Raw genomic sequence first — 16656 nt, 5'->3', positions numbered from 1 at the left:
TGTACGATAAATATCAAGCTACCACCGACTGACTGAACGGTGTGGAAAACAGTGAGAACCAGTTAGCCTTGCTCTTTCCAAAAATAACAAAATCCACATACCAGCACCTCTGAAGCTCACTAATTAACAAGTTGTGTCTTGTCTGTTTAATCTGGACAAAAACTGAAATTTAAAACAACATGTAGCTCTGGGCATGGAAAGCCAATAAGCAAGCTTCCCGAAATATCTAACTATTCCTTTAACCTGATTGCTGCTTCACACAAACCATGCCTGTTTCATCATAGCAAAAACATATGTAATCTGGTGGCCATGCTTATCTGCACTTCTTCACACTTCCATGAATGAATATATTTTTTGCATGGGTGGTCCCAGCTGGAGTCAACCCCCACCCCCACCCCCACCAATCCTGCACTGTTAGTTCCAGGCATTACTCATTGATCTCCTGTACGGAGGCCAACACACTCTGCTGTAATGCATGGACCCTTTTAATAATCCTGTGGCCGTGCTTTGGGTCCCGACCCAGTCTCTGGATACCACACTGGTAAAGAATGCTCGAGAATAGAGTCTTTTTGTTTGCCTCCAGACGGAAACACTTAACACATGCTCATGCTGCTGCACCCACATGCAACAGAAAAAAGGAGTGTGGCCTGTAAGCCGATACACAACCAAGTGTTGGTGAGCATAGTTCACACTGTCACACGCTTATGAGCACAGCTACAAGATTTAATGCTAAATTTTCCAGATTTAATAACAACCTAATGTAAAGTGTTGAGTTTTTTAAACAGAAAAAAAATCTGTAATTTCTTAGCTACAAATGTTTAAAATGTATCCTGGTACTATATTAAAAGTAAAGTCTATAGGTCTAGTTACTGTCTCCAGGCATTAGAGTGACTAAAAGATGGGGTCATACATGTGCACATTTCCAAGTCTTTCTTCAGTTTAATCACCGAGCTCAAACTGAGAGCTCAGGTTTCCTCCCTCATCGCCTCAGAGAGAGTGAGGCCTAGTGTTAGCGCGGTCCTGCCACGAGCTGACGGTAGATGTTTATTTTTAATAATAATTCTACAACAGTGGGGCCTAAAACTATTTGTATAAATTATAACTAAGTGGTTTGGCCTGGAGGTAATCCTCAATGTGCTACTGGGGAGTGATTACAGCCTCAGCAAAAATATACTGTAAGCGATAATTGGTCAACACTAAAGTGAATCTTCCATCAGACACATGCCATGGCTCTGTTGCATGAGCTTACAGTCAAATAGCTGTTACAGTTGATGGTGTGGATGCTGTGTTATTTGGATACCATTTTATCGTGTCACAGTTCTCTGAAAATTCAAGCAGACCTACTCCCAAAGGACACACCCAAAAAGCTTGCCGGCACACAGGCATTAAATTTCACACTTTGAGTGTGTGGGTGTGTGTGAGGTGAAGAGGGCACAGCTACTGTAGCAGGATAGCTGTGTCTGTTGAACTACAGCCAACAGAGGATTTCCAACTGTCACTAGCCAGCCTCTCACCATGCGCTTGCTCACACCTCGAGCAGATCAACTTTATATCCGCTGTAAAGCTGTCGACTCGCCGTAAACAGAGCGAGTGGCAACCACTTTCTTCTAAGCCTGCACTGTCTCAGAGACCTGTCACAAGGCAGGGAAAGGAGGAGGGAGCATGGCAGGATGACTGTCCTTATTTAGTTGTGAAAGTTTAACATTTTGGTTCTAAGGCAAATACAGCTGTACTTTTATCCAATATGAGGTGCAATGAGTCATAAGGCATGTTCAGTGGATTGCTGCAGGATATTTCTGTAGGCTGTTGACAGACACAATGACTGTCTTAAAGCAACCAACACCTTCAGCTTTCGGGCCACACCACCCTACCACCATACCTTTTAGTTACATTTGAATAAAGCAGCATATCTGGTTTAAATGTCACTCAAAATATTGTTGACAACATACTTTTCCCCCTTATATACTGTCACTGTAATCGTGACAATACCTTTTCCTCAGCAGATTATTTGTGATGACAAAAAAACAAAACATACATAAAATACCTTGCTATGGAAGCTACAACATAAGCAAATACCTGTTATGTTCATTTATGTGTAGTGCATCATACTCCATCAATAAAAGCACTTGTTCTTTTTGACATAATGTGCCTTCATGGTGTTGGACATTGTTGGCCAGCTATGACTGATTGATTGGCCACTCCCATTGACTCTTGTGAATTTCAGCCTTTTCTTTACATTATCATACTTTGTATTTTAAAAATGTGTTTATACGTGTGAATGAATTGTTTTTGTTTGTAAATGCACTTGCCACACATTACCCAATGAGGGACAAATAAAGTAGTTTAAATGGAAATTAATTTAATTATCACAGATAATTAATGCCAATTTCACACTAAGCCTTCTGCAATCTGAGTAAGGAAGAAGAAATGATTTCTTCGCTGCACACAGGAAACAGGAAAACAGGTGTTACTGGTGCTCAGAAGAAACTGTATGTCTAACTTCTTATTTTTTTTGTCCTGTAGTTGCCAACAACTGTTGTGGATAACCTACCCCTCATTGCGGAAGATGGTCCGGAAGCAATCCCCCAGGCTCTTGTAGCTGTTGGGGTCACTTGTTCCCGTCTGGATCTGGAATCTGCAATGACAAAGTTCTCTTTAATGCTTCCATCCCTGTAAATATTACACAGATCAGCACTTCGTTCAATCAAGTTTCTGGATCAGACCTTTATTAAAGTTACTTCATTGTTACCTCTGCCAAGGAGTTTATGTTTTCACCCGTGTCTGTTAGTTTCATTATTTGCAGGATTACGCACAAATTACCGAACCTATTTGAACTTGGTGAAGGGATTGGGCATTGGCCAGGAAAGAACCCATTAAATTTTGGGGCAGATCCAGATAATTCACTATGAATTGGAACGTTTTTCTCTGAAGTTTGGTGTATGTTATTTGACATTGGCCTCCGCAAAGGTATGCCTTTCTAGTTGTTATTTAAAATGTTTTAGTTTTCTTTCTTCATAGTCCTCATTGTCTGTATAAAGGACATTGTAACACCTGTGTGTAAAAGGCATGCAGAACAAATCCGATCTTTATCATAAATGAGCTAATTTCTCTCCTTAATTTCCTTCCCTTTCTCTTTCATCCATCTTTTTTCCTCCTCTGCTAAAATGAGAGGCTCCTACCACCAGGTCCCCCCCAGCGCAGGGGAGAACTCAAACATTTATTTAACCCAAATGATCCAATTAGCCACCCAACTCCCCGGGACCAGGCCTTTTGCAGCAAGCTTTTCAGCTGCTAACATGCTAGTAAGTCAATTGTAACAGCTCTTCAGTTACGTGTAAATTTTTAATATGATGGAGCCAGTCGAAGGACTTTTTGTTGTATAGCAAACATGCTGGTACCTCCCTAATAAAGGCTGGTGAGCTGTGTGTAAATCTTTTACATGAGAAACTAGTTGGGGGTGAAAAAATGAATATAAATGGTGCCTGTTAGAGATAAAGAGTTTCAGGTATTGGTACACTGAGGGGATAAGAGATCTAATTATATACTGCCATATGGCTTAGACATGGATCCCAAACTCAAAAAACAATGTCAAACTAAATGGCCTAGCAAGATCAGAAAAAGTGATTATAGAATAATCAAATGAAACAACAAATAAAAGCACTGATTTAACAATGTGAGACATGACAATTTGAAGAATTTAAAAATATTTTTACAAACGGAGAGGACATCAAGGATCAGGGTAGGAAGAGAGACAGAAGAGAAGGAGGTAACAGGACAAGAGAAAGATTCCCCTCATATGGCTTCAACTGCCAGGTCACAAGGTCAGCAGTAAGTCGTCCATGCGGGTGCCTGATGGGGCCATAAAGAGCCCCCGGGCTCCAGTGGAGGGGGAGTTTAGTGGGGTGAGCAACCTTTCATATCGCTAACAGATTAACATCTTAGAGGGGTGTCCCTCAAATCCTATTTGGTGGATTCCCAAATAGCTTGTAACCCGTTCCTGAAAACCAGTTAAAACAGCATAATAAATATATGTCTGACACCATATTAAAGAGAAGAAGAAAAGAAGGACTCCAGGTATGAGGGAATGGAGGAATAAAGGGTACAGAGGGGGGGCAAAGATCCGGAAGATTTAAGGCTACTGGGACTCATAAAGAAATTCAAATCTGGCTTAATTAAAGGCATATGACGCTGGGGTCAAGGATGATAGAGACCCTGTCCAAAGTCTCCTCATGTCTCCTTTGCTCTGCCTGCCCTGACCCAGCCCGGCCCTGAGAGAGTGGGGCTGCCAGGGCTGTGGTCCGGTTCCAGCCCCCTGACTCCACTTGTGACCCCGAGGTCACCTCATTTCCTCATGGCCCTCTCCTACCCTACCATAAAAGCCAGGGACCAAACAACATGGCCCAGGGAGTGGGAGATAATAGGGAGGACCAGAAGAGCTCGTGGCAGCAGGGGAACCGTCAGGCCCCTGGCTAGGAAGCTGCTAATGTTGCTTTTCACAGCAACCAACAGTGGAAAATAAAATTCAATAGATTGTACAAATCCTCTAAAGCAAGACATTTAACCAAACAAAAAGCTCTAGTTTCTGTTATTAAGGCCTCAGGGAATAGGGAGATACACTGGTTGGCTGAAGACGAGCACAAAAAAGCCTCCATGGCTCTGGCAGATTCACTTGGCCTTGGAGTCAGCTCAGTCAACTCTGCAGATAGCAGATCCAAGGAAAACTCAGGGGCTTCTTTATAACGCACCACTTGGAGCATCTCGATCAATCATAATCCAAAGCTATTGGAGACAGAGTTTACTCAGAGGTGATGAGATCTGTGAGTTGATCAAGAGTCCCCCTTCTTTCCGCTCCTTACCCACATCTCACTCTCCCTGTGTTTGTGCTTTACAGGCCCCAAGCTGCCCAGGTGAGGGTGAAGGCAAGGGCAGGTTGGTGCTTCTGTGAGCGAGACAAGCACTCTGGGGTAAATAATCCTGAAGGCCTCATCCACCTGACCTCCACTGCCTATAAAAGTACAAATTCTAGGCGTCCACAGAGAAGTCAAAAAGGTAAATGAGGGCGGAGCGGCCGGCTTGAGTCCCATTCTTTGTATTTTTATGGACAGGAGCGTGGTGTTTGAGGGCCTTGCAAGGCCGTGTCCGCTCTCAGACCCCGGTGGTAATGGGCTCGAACTGGGAACCAACAAGACAGGCTGTCACCTTAGAGAAGACAAGATGTTGGGGTGAGGCTCATTAATGATGGTGTTTAAAAAATGCCTATGGGAAGGGGTAGGGTTGGTTATTAGGTTGATCAAAAGGCAGAGGCATGATGGGCTTACTTTTAAAAGAGGTAGGCCAAGCTTTTTAGGAGATCTCTTAAAAAATATGCCCTATTAAATGAGGGGTATTCCCTCAGTGGCACTCAAAGCGTGGCAAATAGGATGAGTTGCTCAGTTTAAAAGTTAGGATCTAATAGGGGCTGATATGAAATAATATTTATGGCTGTTCAGACAGATCAACATAGAAATTAACACCCTATACAGAGAAGTAATAACGTAATCTGCAACAGGTAGTTATCTTTAGCTATACACTGCCGAACACCTACATTTTTCCAGTTCTTACTGAAATTTATATAGTGTAATGTCTCAGTGTACTCTGACATGAAAGAATAGAACAAATAAATAATGAAGGTTTTTTTTTAAGAAAAGGATTTAAGGAATCCTAAATCCTAAATTTGATCTAAATCTTGACTCATTCAGCAGCCAAACAAACTTGTGGCGTTCTTTCTACCATGGAATTGTAAACATTGTTTGGAAGGTTCGTCCCAACACTGTTGCAGAAGTTCCCACCAATGTGCTGCACTTGTAGATTTGCTTTGCTTTCACCTTCAGCCCAGTTCATCACAAACCAGCTCCATGGGGTTTAAGTCTGGAGACTGTGCTGGTCTTTCATCATTTGAAGCCACCGTCTAGTTTTTTTCTTCCAATGTTTTGGGTCATTATCTTGCTGTAGGATGAATCCCTGACCAACCAGTCCATCTTCCTTTGTTTGCTTGCTTTTTTCTCACCATTCTGCTAGAAATATACAGTAATACTTCCTGCCATACAATATTGTCCTAATAATGCATCAGTTTGTAAGGGTTTGTAAGTAATCACCAAAAGTTGGGGCACCTGTACGAATTGTTTTCATTACCTTTCAAGGCTTAATTTATCCCCATTGCTGCATGAAAGCTGTAAATTAACCCATTTCTTAATCTCTGAAAAGGGGATTTTTTATTTTTACTACCTTGGGCAGTTTACTGCTTTGCTTTGTAGCATTTAAGCTAATTACACTGGACTCAAACAGCATAAATTTCAATAAAAACTGGGAAAATTGGGTGTTCTAAAAGTTTGACCGGCAGTGTGTATTATACTTTAGTATTTCAAATTGTGCAGTTTTCTCAAAGTATGAACATTATGATATATGTGTGTTGCTGTGTATTTTGATTAGTGCTACAGTGAGAGCCTTGATCTACTCATGCCTTCACTCTTGGAATGTCAAGTGCTTCAACAAAAAAGAAGAGAGACAAAATATGATTGAAGAAGGAGAAGGACTGAATTACCAGGGGGGAGGGATGAAAGTTGAACAACTTCTCATGTTAGAAGTGCATAAGACAATCCAGAAGGCAACATAAAGGGGAAATCTATTTTTTACAGCTAGACAGTTAATTTTAATGAGTAGGATCATAAAGATGGTAAAAGTCCATTGCATTGGTATATGAGGTTAAGAGCACTTTTCCGACCTAAATGATCCAACATGGCAAATGCAGCCAATCGTGACTTTAGCCATCCAATTGTGATTAAGGTTCAAAGAGTGTAACCAAAAATAAAAGGGTCCCTTTTTAATCCAATAGCTGCTTGTTTAGACAACTCACTGTTATTGACAGGAATGCTGACTGACTTTAACTGAGTGAAAAGTGTGTTTGACAAATAAAAAAGTATAAAACTAGGAGTATGACACTGGATGTCTAAGCACTTGTACTGTAGCACTGAACATACCTTTATTTATTTGGGATACAGTCCAAATTTTTGATTACTAGCTCTTGGTCCTAAGTGGTTTGCATTTATTGTAAGTCAGTTTGGACAAAAGTTTCTGCCAAGTAAAGCATTTAAGCGTGGAAGGAGGATGCCAATAATGACAGACCTTTGGAGAGTGGAATAGGAAACTAAAGTCGAGGGGAGAAAGATGCAAGATGCGAGCAGAGGGGAAGTGATAAACCTTTGTGACATGGCAGCCTGCCAGAGCTTGATCTGGACCAGGCCAGGTTGGGTTTCACCAGCAACACAAGCCTACAGGACCAGGGACAGCCCGGGTTTGGGAGCAGGCTTTGGTGTGGATAAGGGAGAAAAAGTTACTCTGGCTGTTAAAAGGGCTACGACATCCTTCTGTCATTCTGGATTCTTTCTCACACCGATAAAACTGACTCCTCTGATTCCCTACGGTGATGTTGGGACCAGTTTGCCGGACCAGATGTCTGCTCATATACTCTGACCTCTGTGACCTGAGATCAGGCAGCGTTACTGTGGAAGAGCAGGAAAAGAGCTGCATAAAACAGCACGAGGACAGGCAAAGACAGAGACTCAGATGCTTTGAGCATTACAAACTTCTGGTTGACTGATAGATCACTCTATATGTTCAAGTGGACTGGACCAAATTTAGAAAGCCACTAACGCTGAAATGAGCAAATAGGTGGAAAAAATTAGTTGTCTTAGTGACATTTCCACTGAGTGGCTGCAAACAGAGAGGATTTCTTGGGTGTTTAAACTGGGGTCTCTTAACCTCTGCCAAATGCTGTTAACTGAAATTATGATGCTAATGTTAGAGGTAGTTTTAATTATAGCATGACAAAACAGGAAAAAATATCTTTTGCTACAGTTCTCAAAATACTAGTACTTGGCCAGTACAAATAAGTACTCCAAATAGAGTATTTATATTATTCTAGATTTTTTTTCTGCAGAAATTTTCTTTACCAGGAACAAACTAGACTGATTCACAATTTGAATATAGGAGAAAGATGCAAATCCATGGCTGGATGAAATAGAGAAAAACAGAAGCCAATACAGATAATGGCAGTCTATAAAAGTTAGGTTAGGATTACCCGGTGATAGACTGGTCCAGGCCAGCGACAGTAACAGCTGGCTATAACACAGTGCGCTCCAGACAGAAGACAACTGCCCTGCATGCTTCCAGAGAGAAACCTGAGAGTCACCATTATTACATTGCATTGTCTTGTCTTGTCTTAGCCCTGTCTCAAGAGGCAAAACACAGAACTCTGTTGTAGGCACCAACAAACACCCTAAAAAAGAAATGAGATTTTACAGGGTCCTGTATTGTTGCCTTGAAATTACTCATTTCAGCTCATTGTTATATTCTTAAATCTATTGAAATGTATCTGTCTTCTTTCTCCATTTAGCTTTCCTTTCATCATTTATCAGATACATACATCTTTTTCAGACAAATATTGCTACTCTGTCCTCAGCTGGTATTACTGAGTAAGAACTAGGGATTAAGACTTAAGGCTAATTCAGACTATACCAACTTTTATTGGACACCCACCAGATCCTGTACCAGTTATTTTTAAGAGCAGCCCACTCCCATGAGTGACATGAAGTATCATGGATCCAGTCAGTGATGCAGACCTTTGAAAGTAGTAACCATGCAAAGGTTTTTAAACAAGCTTGAAATGCATAAGCGGTGGACCTAGGACTTTAAAGCCCAGATCGAGGAACTATGGAGGAAGTGTAAGGTCTGCTGCAGGGTTCTTGCACTGTTCTTTGCAATTCAGTATGAACCAGCAAACCTCTGCAATTACATATGTAAACCAACAAGTGCCTCTCAAAATTTGGAATATTATGGTCTGCAGCCGCGATGACTACATATGGTCCTTGTTGATGATTGGCTTGTTGGTCTGTGGTACCTCAGAGCCAATCACTTTCTCTTCCACCCTCTTCAATGTATTTTTTGAGGCTAAAAGAATGAGGAAGCAGGCAGAAGAAAACAACAAACATACTATGCAAGGGCCACATGCAGCTATTTGAACGTTCTAAAAAAAGAGATCACGTGGTTTTTCCTGCATTCGTCGACTTCAAGGATGGCCTTCTTGTGTGCTTATTATTGTTTGGTTCACAGTGTCTTTTGGAGAGCAATGGCTACTCCTACAAGGACAAGACCGCTACATGTGTGAGTACAGTATGTACAAATTAATTGTTGTGAAGAGTGTGTATACAACGCACACAGTTTGGCGTAGGGACCATGCTGAGCCCTTAACTGTCTGTTAAATACTTCAAGTACAGATGACAAAACTTCATCAACAAAGCACTAGCTGAAAAGCAAGCTCACATGCTTAAAAAGATTGAATAACTTTTTAATGAGCACAGAGTTGTGAAATTGGAAACTGCCATGCAACTCCTGCATCCACTGTGGCTCAGTCATCTACTGTTGTAGTTGTAGTGCCAAGGTGACAACAGTTTTTGACTAGTTTGAAAAGTTCTTTTCGGTGTTACTCAACGGTGCAAAAAAAAAAAAAAAAAAAAAAAAAAAAAAAACTGCAAGAGAGAATGGAAAAGGGGGAATGGAGGCGGGATAAAGGATGTACAGTTATGCATGTGTGAGTTTTGAGAGACAGAAAGAAAAAGATGAGGCAGCAGGGGGGCAGCACTGTGGTTGCAGCACAGTCAGGGTCTAGTGAAATCAAAGCACACAATGCCTCAACTCTGTAATTAGTATACTGGAATGTGAACCCCTTCACTGATAATGATTACAGGTGCTCCAGTACGACACATACACACTGACATGCACATCTGCTCTTTATGTGTACCTCTATCTATTGCTGAAATCTCTAGTTTTGTAATCCATTTCTGACTGCCAGTTATATCGCCAACATCTGTGAGTAACTGCAACAACATCTGTCACAACATTAAAAGTAATGGGTTAGAGTTTTTAAAGTTTATTTTTCTGGCATTTTGCCTTTATTAGATAGTTGTCAGTAAAGGGTGAAAAGAAATGGTTGTTGCTGTGACATGTTATGCATCATATACTGCTGAGACCACCAGGATGCCCCATTTTTAGGTGCCAAATTTCACATTCACCAGAAATTAGAATTACCAAATTGTTATATGAATCTGAGTATGGTATAGTTTTCTCTGATACTTTCAAGAGCATAGGAGGAAACTTTCATTTCGTTAAATATAAATTGGTCTGATAAAAGGGGCAGTTCCGGGAGATGTCCCAGGTGTGATTGTTTTTTTTTTTTTTAACTCTTTTTGGAGTTGTTAATGGGGGTCAGTGGGAGGTGTTTTTTTCTTTCTGTCTAATTTTATGTTTCATTTTTTCAATTTTTTCATTTTTTTGAGGTTTATTTTATTTTGTGTTGTGTATAGTCATATAAAATAACAATGAACTCTTAAGGATAGGGAAAGATCATGGTTATAGTCATTGTTAAGTTAAACGGAGCTCTGTTAAAGGTTTTGAACTTTCAACAACATGAATGCTGGATGTACTGGTCTATCTACCAGGCCAAACTGCCACACCCTTACTTTCTTTCTTGACGCACATAGGACACACTGCTTCTTGTTTTGGCACTGAACAGAAATCATGAAGTGTACAATCTTTCAGGGACGTAATTCTAAGAGATACTAGGCTGGTCGGTAAATAGAGTGATCTATCTAGCCATCTAGCCATCTGTCCATCTTGCGCATGAACTCATTATTTAAAATTCAAATTCTAAATAGACAAATTTATTTAGCTGGGCCATAATTTGCATACAGAAGATTAAGGTATCACCCAAGAGCATGAATGGAACGCAAAGGCATCATATTTAATCCTGCCAAATATGCTGCTCAGCTCTGCTCATGAAAAAAAGACATGCTCTCTAACTTTCAAGTGGGACTCACAACCCACTCATGCTCATGCACTGTAGCGATGCACTGACTCAGCTTGGGTTATCCTCTTTGTATGCGGCATGTGTTTGACTTTACACTGTGAGTAAAGTCTTGCCCTGCAGTCTCACAGTACCGGAGGGATAAAGAGCCGGCTTGACAACCGCTGACCTGCCTGCTCCTTTACAAGGAAAGATCAGCTAGCAGGCTGCTGCTGCTGCTTTATGCCCTGCTGTTTGAGGGTTGTGTCAGGGATTCCTCCATAAGTGCAATGGGGTTCACCAAGCAGTTGGGGGCAAACAGAGATGGAGGCGGGAGAGAGGAGGGGTGAAGCTTTTGGGCCATCCTTAGCACTGTCATGTTCCTAAAAAGACTGGACGTCATCTGTCAAAGCTCTCATCAAAGATCACTTTCAAGCCCCCCAAGTGGGGCAAACTTTCATGCGTGCTGTGACCAAATGGAGGTAGTGTTGCCATGGATACGGCCGCAAGCTAGGGCCAGTAACAGGTTTTTCTAATCAGGCTTGAAACAGGCTACTGCCAGGCTTAGTGGTTTGCAATGACTCTGACAGGCATGTCATACAACACAATTTACAGAATTGCATAATTCAATACAAATCTTCCAAAACACATGTACAACAGGGATTTAAAACAAAACATTACATCAATAAACTACACATTCAGAAGTAAGTTTAAACAATGCATTACACATGATGTTGATGATGTTGTTATATAATAAGGTTTATACTAACAAAACTTGTGGCTGATTCAACAACAGGCTAACAAAGATGGTTGCCGAAAAATGAAAACCACATAAGACGGAATGTAAAAACAGTAGAAAGAGTTAATATTCAGCAGGAGGAGTTAAAAAGCTGGATGAAGAGTGGTTAACTGAGAGAAAAAAAGACGACGAGCAGGGGTAAAAGAAGCAAATCAGAATGGGAGAGCATGAAAGACAGGAACAGCGCGGAAATAAGTGTTGTGTAGAGGGAGAACAGAGGCGGAGGCTCTGAGTGGCTCATTCAAGAGTTACCGCACAAAATACGTCTTTGGGGCTTATTGTGGCAAACGTATCAGATCATGTGCATGGTGTGGAAACTGCAGGAAGTTCCCAATGACAGGAGAGGCTGCTCTGGCAGACACAGACATGAGGAAGGTGTGGTTTCACATTCTGGGTGGAAGGTAAAGGGAGTGATGGGAAGTTTCTTTCGGATGACCATGAGTATGTTTGTGCATGCATGCATATAAGGGTGGAGCTCCATGTAACAGGATCTCAACATGAAGGGAAATGCGGGCTCAGTACAACTCTCTAATGAGAGGGAGAACCTGATCAGAGTCAGATGGGGTGCCCCAAGCGCACAGCCCCCTGCAGAAAGTGCCGCCCGACACCCTTTGTTACCTCCAAGTGAGCTGAGACCAGCCCATGAACCATGTAACTAGGTGGTTTCCAGGTTAATGAAAAGCTGTAACTCCGGTCCCACTGTCTCTCTTTGCTAAACTGACGACTGCCCTCCCTCCCCTCCCCACACCGCACCCTCCATCTTCACCCCCAACATTCCTGCCACTACCCATGGGGGGGGGGGGGGGTAAGGGTCAGGGGTAATTAACCGTTTACTTTGTGTGAAGTATGCTACATTTACATTTTGGGTTGATTATTATCCAGTGACTCACAATGAGCTTAATGTTTCAATTTCTGGATTCACTTTAATCTTTGGATTGGGTGTATTAAAAACACCGAAGAATGAGAAACAGAGCTGTCACAGTTGCAGATGTGAAGTTGCATGTCTAATAAATAGTTTTCCTGAACTTCAAATAGTTCATAAAAACTAATAAATGTCACAACTCTTCTCCAACATACCATGCTTTATTCCCTAATGATTTAGGCTATTTTGCCTTAATCCCCTGATGACTTTTACTGAGTCTCACAATGGTCTGCACCCCACTGTATGTACACTCTCAAAGAAACTTAACTTTAAATAGGACACATAGTATGTAATAATGTCTCTATATTCCAGGTAGTAGTAATGAGGTTGGTATTGCTAAAACGACAGTTATTGATAAGTCAATGGACACAAACCAACAACAAATCTGTTAATATTTTTAATTATCAAAGCTAGTTTTTTTTCAATTTCATTTTATTGCAAATTTAATGTTTTGGAGTTGGTCAGACCAAACGAGAACTCTGAAGAAGTCATCTTGAACACTTGTGATGGGCACATTTCATTAATTGCTGAAGGTTTAGAGGCTCAGCAATTAACTGATGAATAAAAAAATAATCTACAGATTAACCCATAATGAAAATAATTGTTAGTTGCAGCTCAGCTTCTGGTACTGTTCTGTAATTGAAAGGTCAAAGTTTGAATTCAAGCTACAACCAGTTGTATTAATAGCAATTTGCACTGTAACACTGTACTACATGAAATGCATCGCTGTGCTTATCTCAAAATGGCCAGTATTAACTTATACACAACCTCTTTCAAAACAATGAAAAAGTCTGTAAGTCAGTCTGACGGAAGGTGGGCTCTGCAGAAGTCCCTCAGATGTAAGATAGATGTACTTGTTAGCAAAGGTGAGTAACGGGTCGTGGCTTGATTGGTCAGTGAACACGCTACGGGGAGTAAAAGGAAAACAACAAAGGCAAAAAGACATAATCTGACAAGACTTTCACTTGTGGTCCAATATGTATAGCAAGTGTGGTCAAGTTAAATATATAAGTGTGGTCAAATTAAATATGTTCACAATTCTTTTATTATCTAAAAGCAATTTTAGATAATGTCTGTCAGTGTTTTTAACTGATGTTCTGGGCTAAAAATTTGTCATAATGGACTTGCTTTCCTACTCCAATTTAAAAATATCTCATAAGCAGTCCAAATTTTGTGCTATCAATCATGCTGAAAGTTAGGTGCCAACATTTTTTCAAATCTCTGGAATGCCGCTATTCATTTATTTGCCAAAGCAGTCATCTTGGAAGATGAATCAGTATTTGTTTAAAGCAAAAAGCTGCCAAATGGTCCTGACATTTTTTTGATTCATAATATTATTTGGCTACTGGTGGAGTGTTGCTACACCAATGGCTGCAACTAATTCTAAATCTGCAATTCACCATCCCCTCCTTCTCCCCATCAGAGAAAGAGGAGAAAGATAAACCATCATTCGGAAAATAGGTAAACATCAGCTCCCAGGCAGGTACACATTTTGTGAAGTTTACTTAAAAAAAAAAAAAAAAAAAAAGGAAAAGCTAGAAAGAAAAAAAATCCCTTTGATTCTGACTTGGTGGAAAAAAGTAAATTTACTCCAGTTGCTGTTCAATTTGGACTGGTGGACATTAAAGCAGGAGCCAGTGCCTAATAAGAGCCATGCCAGACCTGAGAGGGAGCGAGAGAGAGGGAGAGAGAGAGAGATAAAGTGTGTGTGAGAAAGAGAAAAAGAGGGAGAGAGACCAGTGGAGGTGTGTCCATGTCTGACTCTTGGCTCCAAGGTTTCTGCTAATAGATTTCAGCTCCCTCAGTGTCCCAATTAGCTGGCATGTATGCTTGGTTTATGAATTCATGTGTGCATGTTAGGTGTGTAAACATGAATGTTGAGTATGAATGCATATCTATACGTGTACAGTATGTTTCTGTGTGTTTGTCCTTCAGAGTACACACTAACCTCCTGTTGTTTTAACACGACATTATCTGAATGTCAATTAAAATACACAGAAACACTATTCTTATTCTGCATCTTGTTTAAAAAACAAACAAACAAACACAAAAAACAAACAAACACCCAGAGTATACCATGTGCCAAGACCAAAAGGAATCAATTTACACAGACCCATTCGCAGCAACAGAACGTTTATCAACATAAACACATGGCGACGCAAACAGAAAACAAACAGATAAACCTGTCCACTTTTAGAGCAGCCTTTTCCGCTTTTTAAGGAAGAACATTACAAAGAAAATAGTGAGTGCACTTTTAACCCTGACCCTGTGTGAGGACGGACAGGCAGAGCTCAAGACTTACCTGTAATAAACCCCCATAGCTTCTACATGTGACCATAAATCATACAGTGTTCATTCCAAGTATCATATATCGACTGATACAACGCCGGTCACCCTTGGCTTTTATCCCTGCGTTTTCTTCTCTGTGTTCTGGTGGTGGTACTGCCTTCAAAGTGTAACCATCTCACTTTTTTAAAGGGCACACTGGGCAATTTATTTACCAAGAAACTGCTGCCATAAATGACAGAAAAAGCAGTACAATTTACTGACAAGTAGTGAATGGGGCAGGGGGGCTCAGAACGAAGCCAGAGGTCTTGGCTAGGCCTGTGAAAGACTATAAAGCTTTAGTAGTAGCCCACGACCTGTTTATGGCTGGCTGAGACACTGTGGTGTGAGGCTCTTGATCACTCTACAGCTCAAGACTGCTGCCACTCTTGCATAACACACAAACAGGAGATGCTAATGGAAAAACACGCCATTAAACACTGCAAGTGCATTTAGTGGCATCTGATTTATTCTGTTCGTCCCTGTCTTTCTCAGGAACTGCAGGCTGTACCAAAAAAAGAAGAAAAATGTCTGATGCTTTTCTCTTAAATTAAGTAATAGGGTAAAAAATTTGAATGATTTGAAAACATAAAACATCTAACGTTAACATCTGGTAGGGGAATGAATGGGTAAATGATGCATTTCATTTTCCACAAAAAAGTCTAAGGCTTTTTGGCATTTGTGCCCATTTGTGTGGGGAATGAGTGCTGTGCTGGCCAGGCTCGCTGAGCTGGGAAAAGAAGACCTGGTATGCGCAGAACTTGACTACACAGACCAACATACCCACCAAGAGGATTCAAGGCAGATGTGAGTTGAGTTTTCAGGTTGACTGTGTGGCTTACCTTGTCTTCACAACGTCGAGGGGATGCATCAAGCAGATCTCAACCAGACCTAAGAAGTAAAAATAGCCAGGATAAGTTACTTTAATAACCACGGACAAGTGGGTGAATGCTGGTTGTTATGTTAGCAGTTTTCAGGACAATTTAAGGAGATTTTTCTGATGTTGTGAATACTAGTGGTCATATGACTACTTAATGGAAAAGGTTGCTTTATACAATATTTGTGCATTAGGGGTAAAGGCACAGCTATGAAGTCTCCTAATAAATGTAACTCCATGTCAGGGCTCAAAATCAAGTTAAACCATTACTATGGGGGATACAATTAAAGTGGGGCCATGGCTCAATCCTATCAAAACAAATGTCTCATGTTGCAGTGGTATCATCAACTGGTGCATCTGAACACTATACTAAGAATTAAAGCTTATGCTGCAGATATTGACAGTGCGGTATGACTCCTGTTAACCCCTTGTGTCAAGCATAAATCTGACTCAAGTCAAATAGCACAAAACTGATAAAGTAATAGTTTTAAGTTGATTCTCATAACCAGCTTCTTAAATAGGAGGAGTTGCTGCTTTTCTCTCGCTTAAATCACTGTAAATCAAAATCAAATATCTCAAACAAAACATACAAAATGAAGATGTTTTTTGGTAACAAACAGCAAATTCAAACTGTAAGACAAATAATAAATAAATAAGACAATAAATAATTGCCAGATGAATGGACAATTGAAAATAAAAACTAGTTACAGCCATATGCTCATTGTTGTGTCCTTAAATGTCCTGTCCAGTCTTCGTCATGTGATTTTTTTCCTTACTCTTCTTGCTTTTCTTTTTAGAGTATGCACATCACACTATTGCTGTATACAAGTCAAATCTAACATAGAGACCCAATGTGA

General features: G+C 40.7%; 1 protein-coding gene across 4 annotated transcripts in view; it reads right to left on the bottom strand.

Annotated features, from left to right (window-relative positions):
* slc25a21 (solute carrier family 25 member 21) overlaps nucleotides 1-16656 on the bottom strand; it is a 93779-nt gene that overhangs the window by 15041 nt on the left and 62082 nt on the right. For all 4 annotated transcript variants that reach the window (XM_040138174.1, XM_040138176.1, XM_040138177.1 and 1 more), the window contains 2 exons: nucleotides 15765-15813; nucleotides 2552-2635 (listed from right to left, as the gene is read on the bottom strand). In XM_040138174.1, coding sequence (XP_039994108.1) covers nucleotides 2552-2635; nucleotides 15765-15813 — 133 coding nt within the window. The remainder of the gene's footprint in view (nucleotides 1-2551; nucleotides 2636-15764; nucleotides 15814-16656) is intronic.

This window comes from Xiphias gladius, chromosome 10 (assembly GCF_016859285.1).
Source record: "Xiphias gladius isolate SHS-SW01 ecotype Sanya breed wild chromosome 10, ASM1685928v1, whole genome shotgun sequence".
Classification (NCBI taxonomy): Eukaryota; Metazoa; Chordata; class Actinopteri; order Istiophoriformes; family Xiphiidae; genus Xiphias; species Xiphias gladius.
The sequence above is the reverse complement of the archived record's forward strand: the minus strand, read 5'-3'. Positions and strand labels throughout refer to the sequence as shown.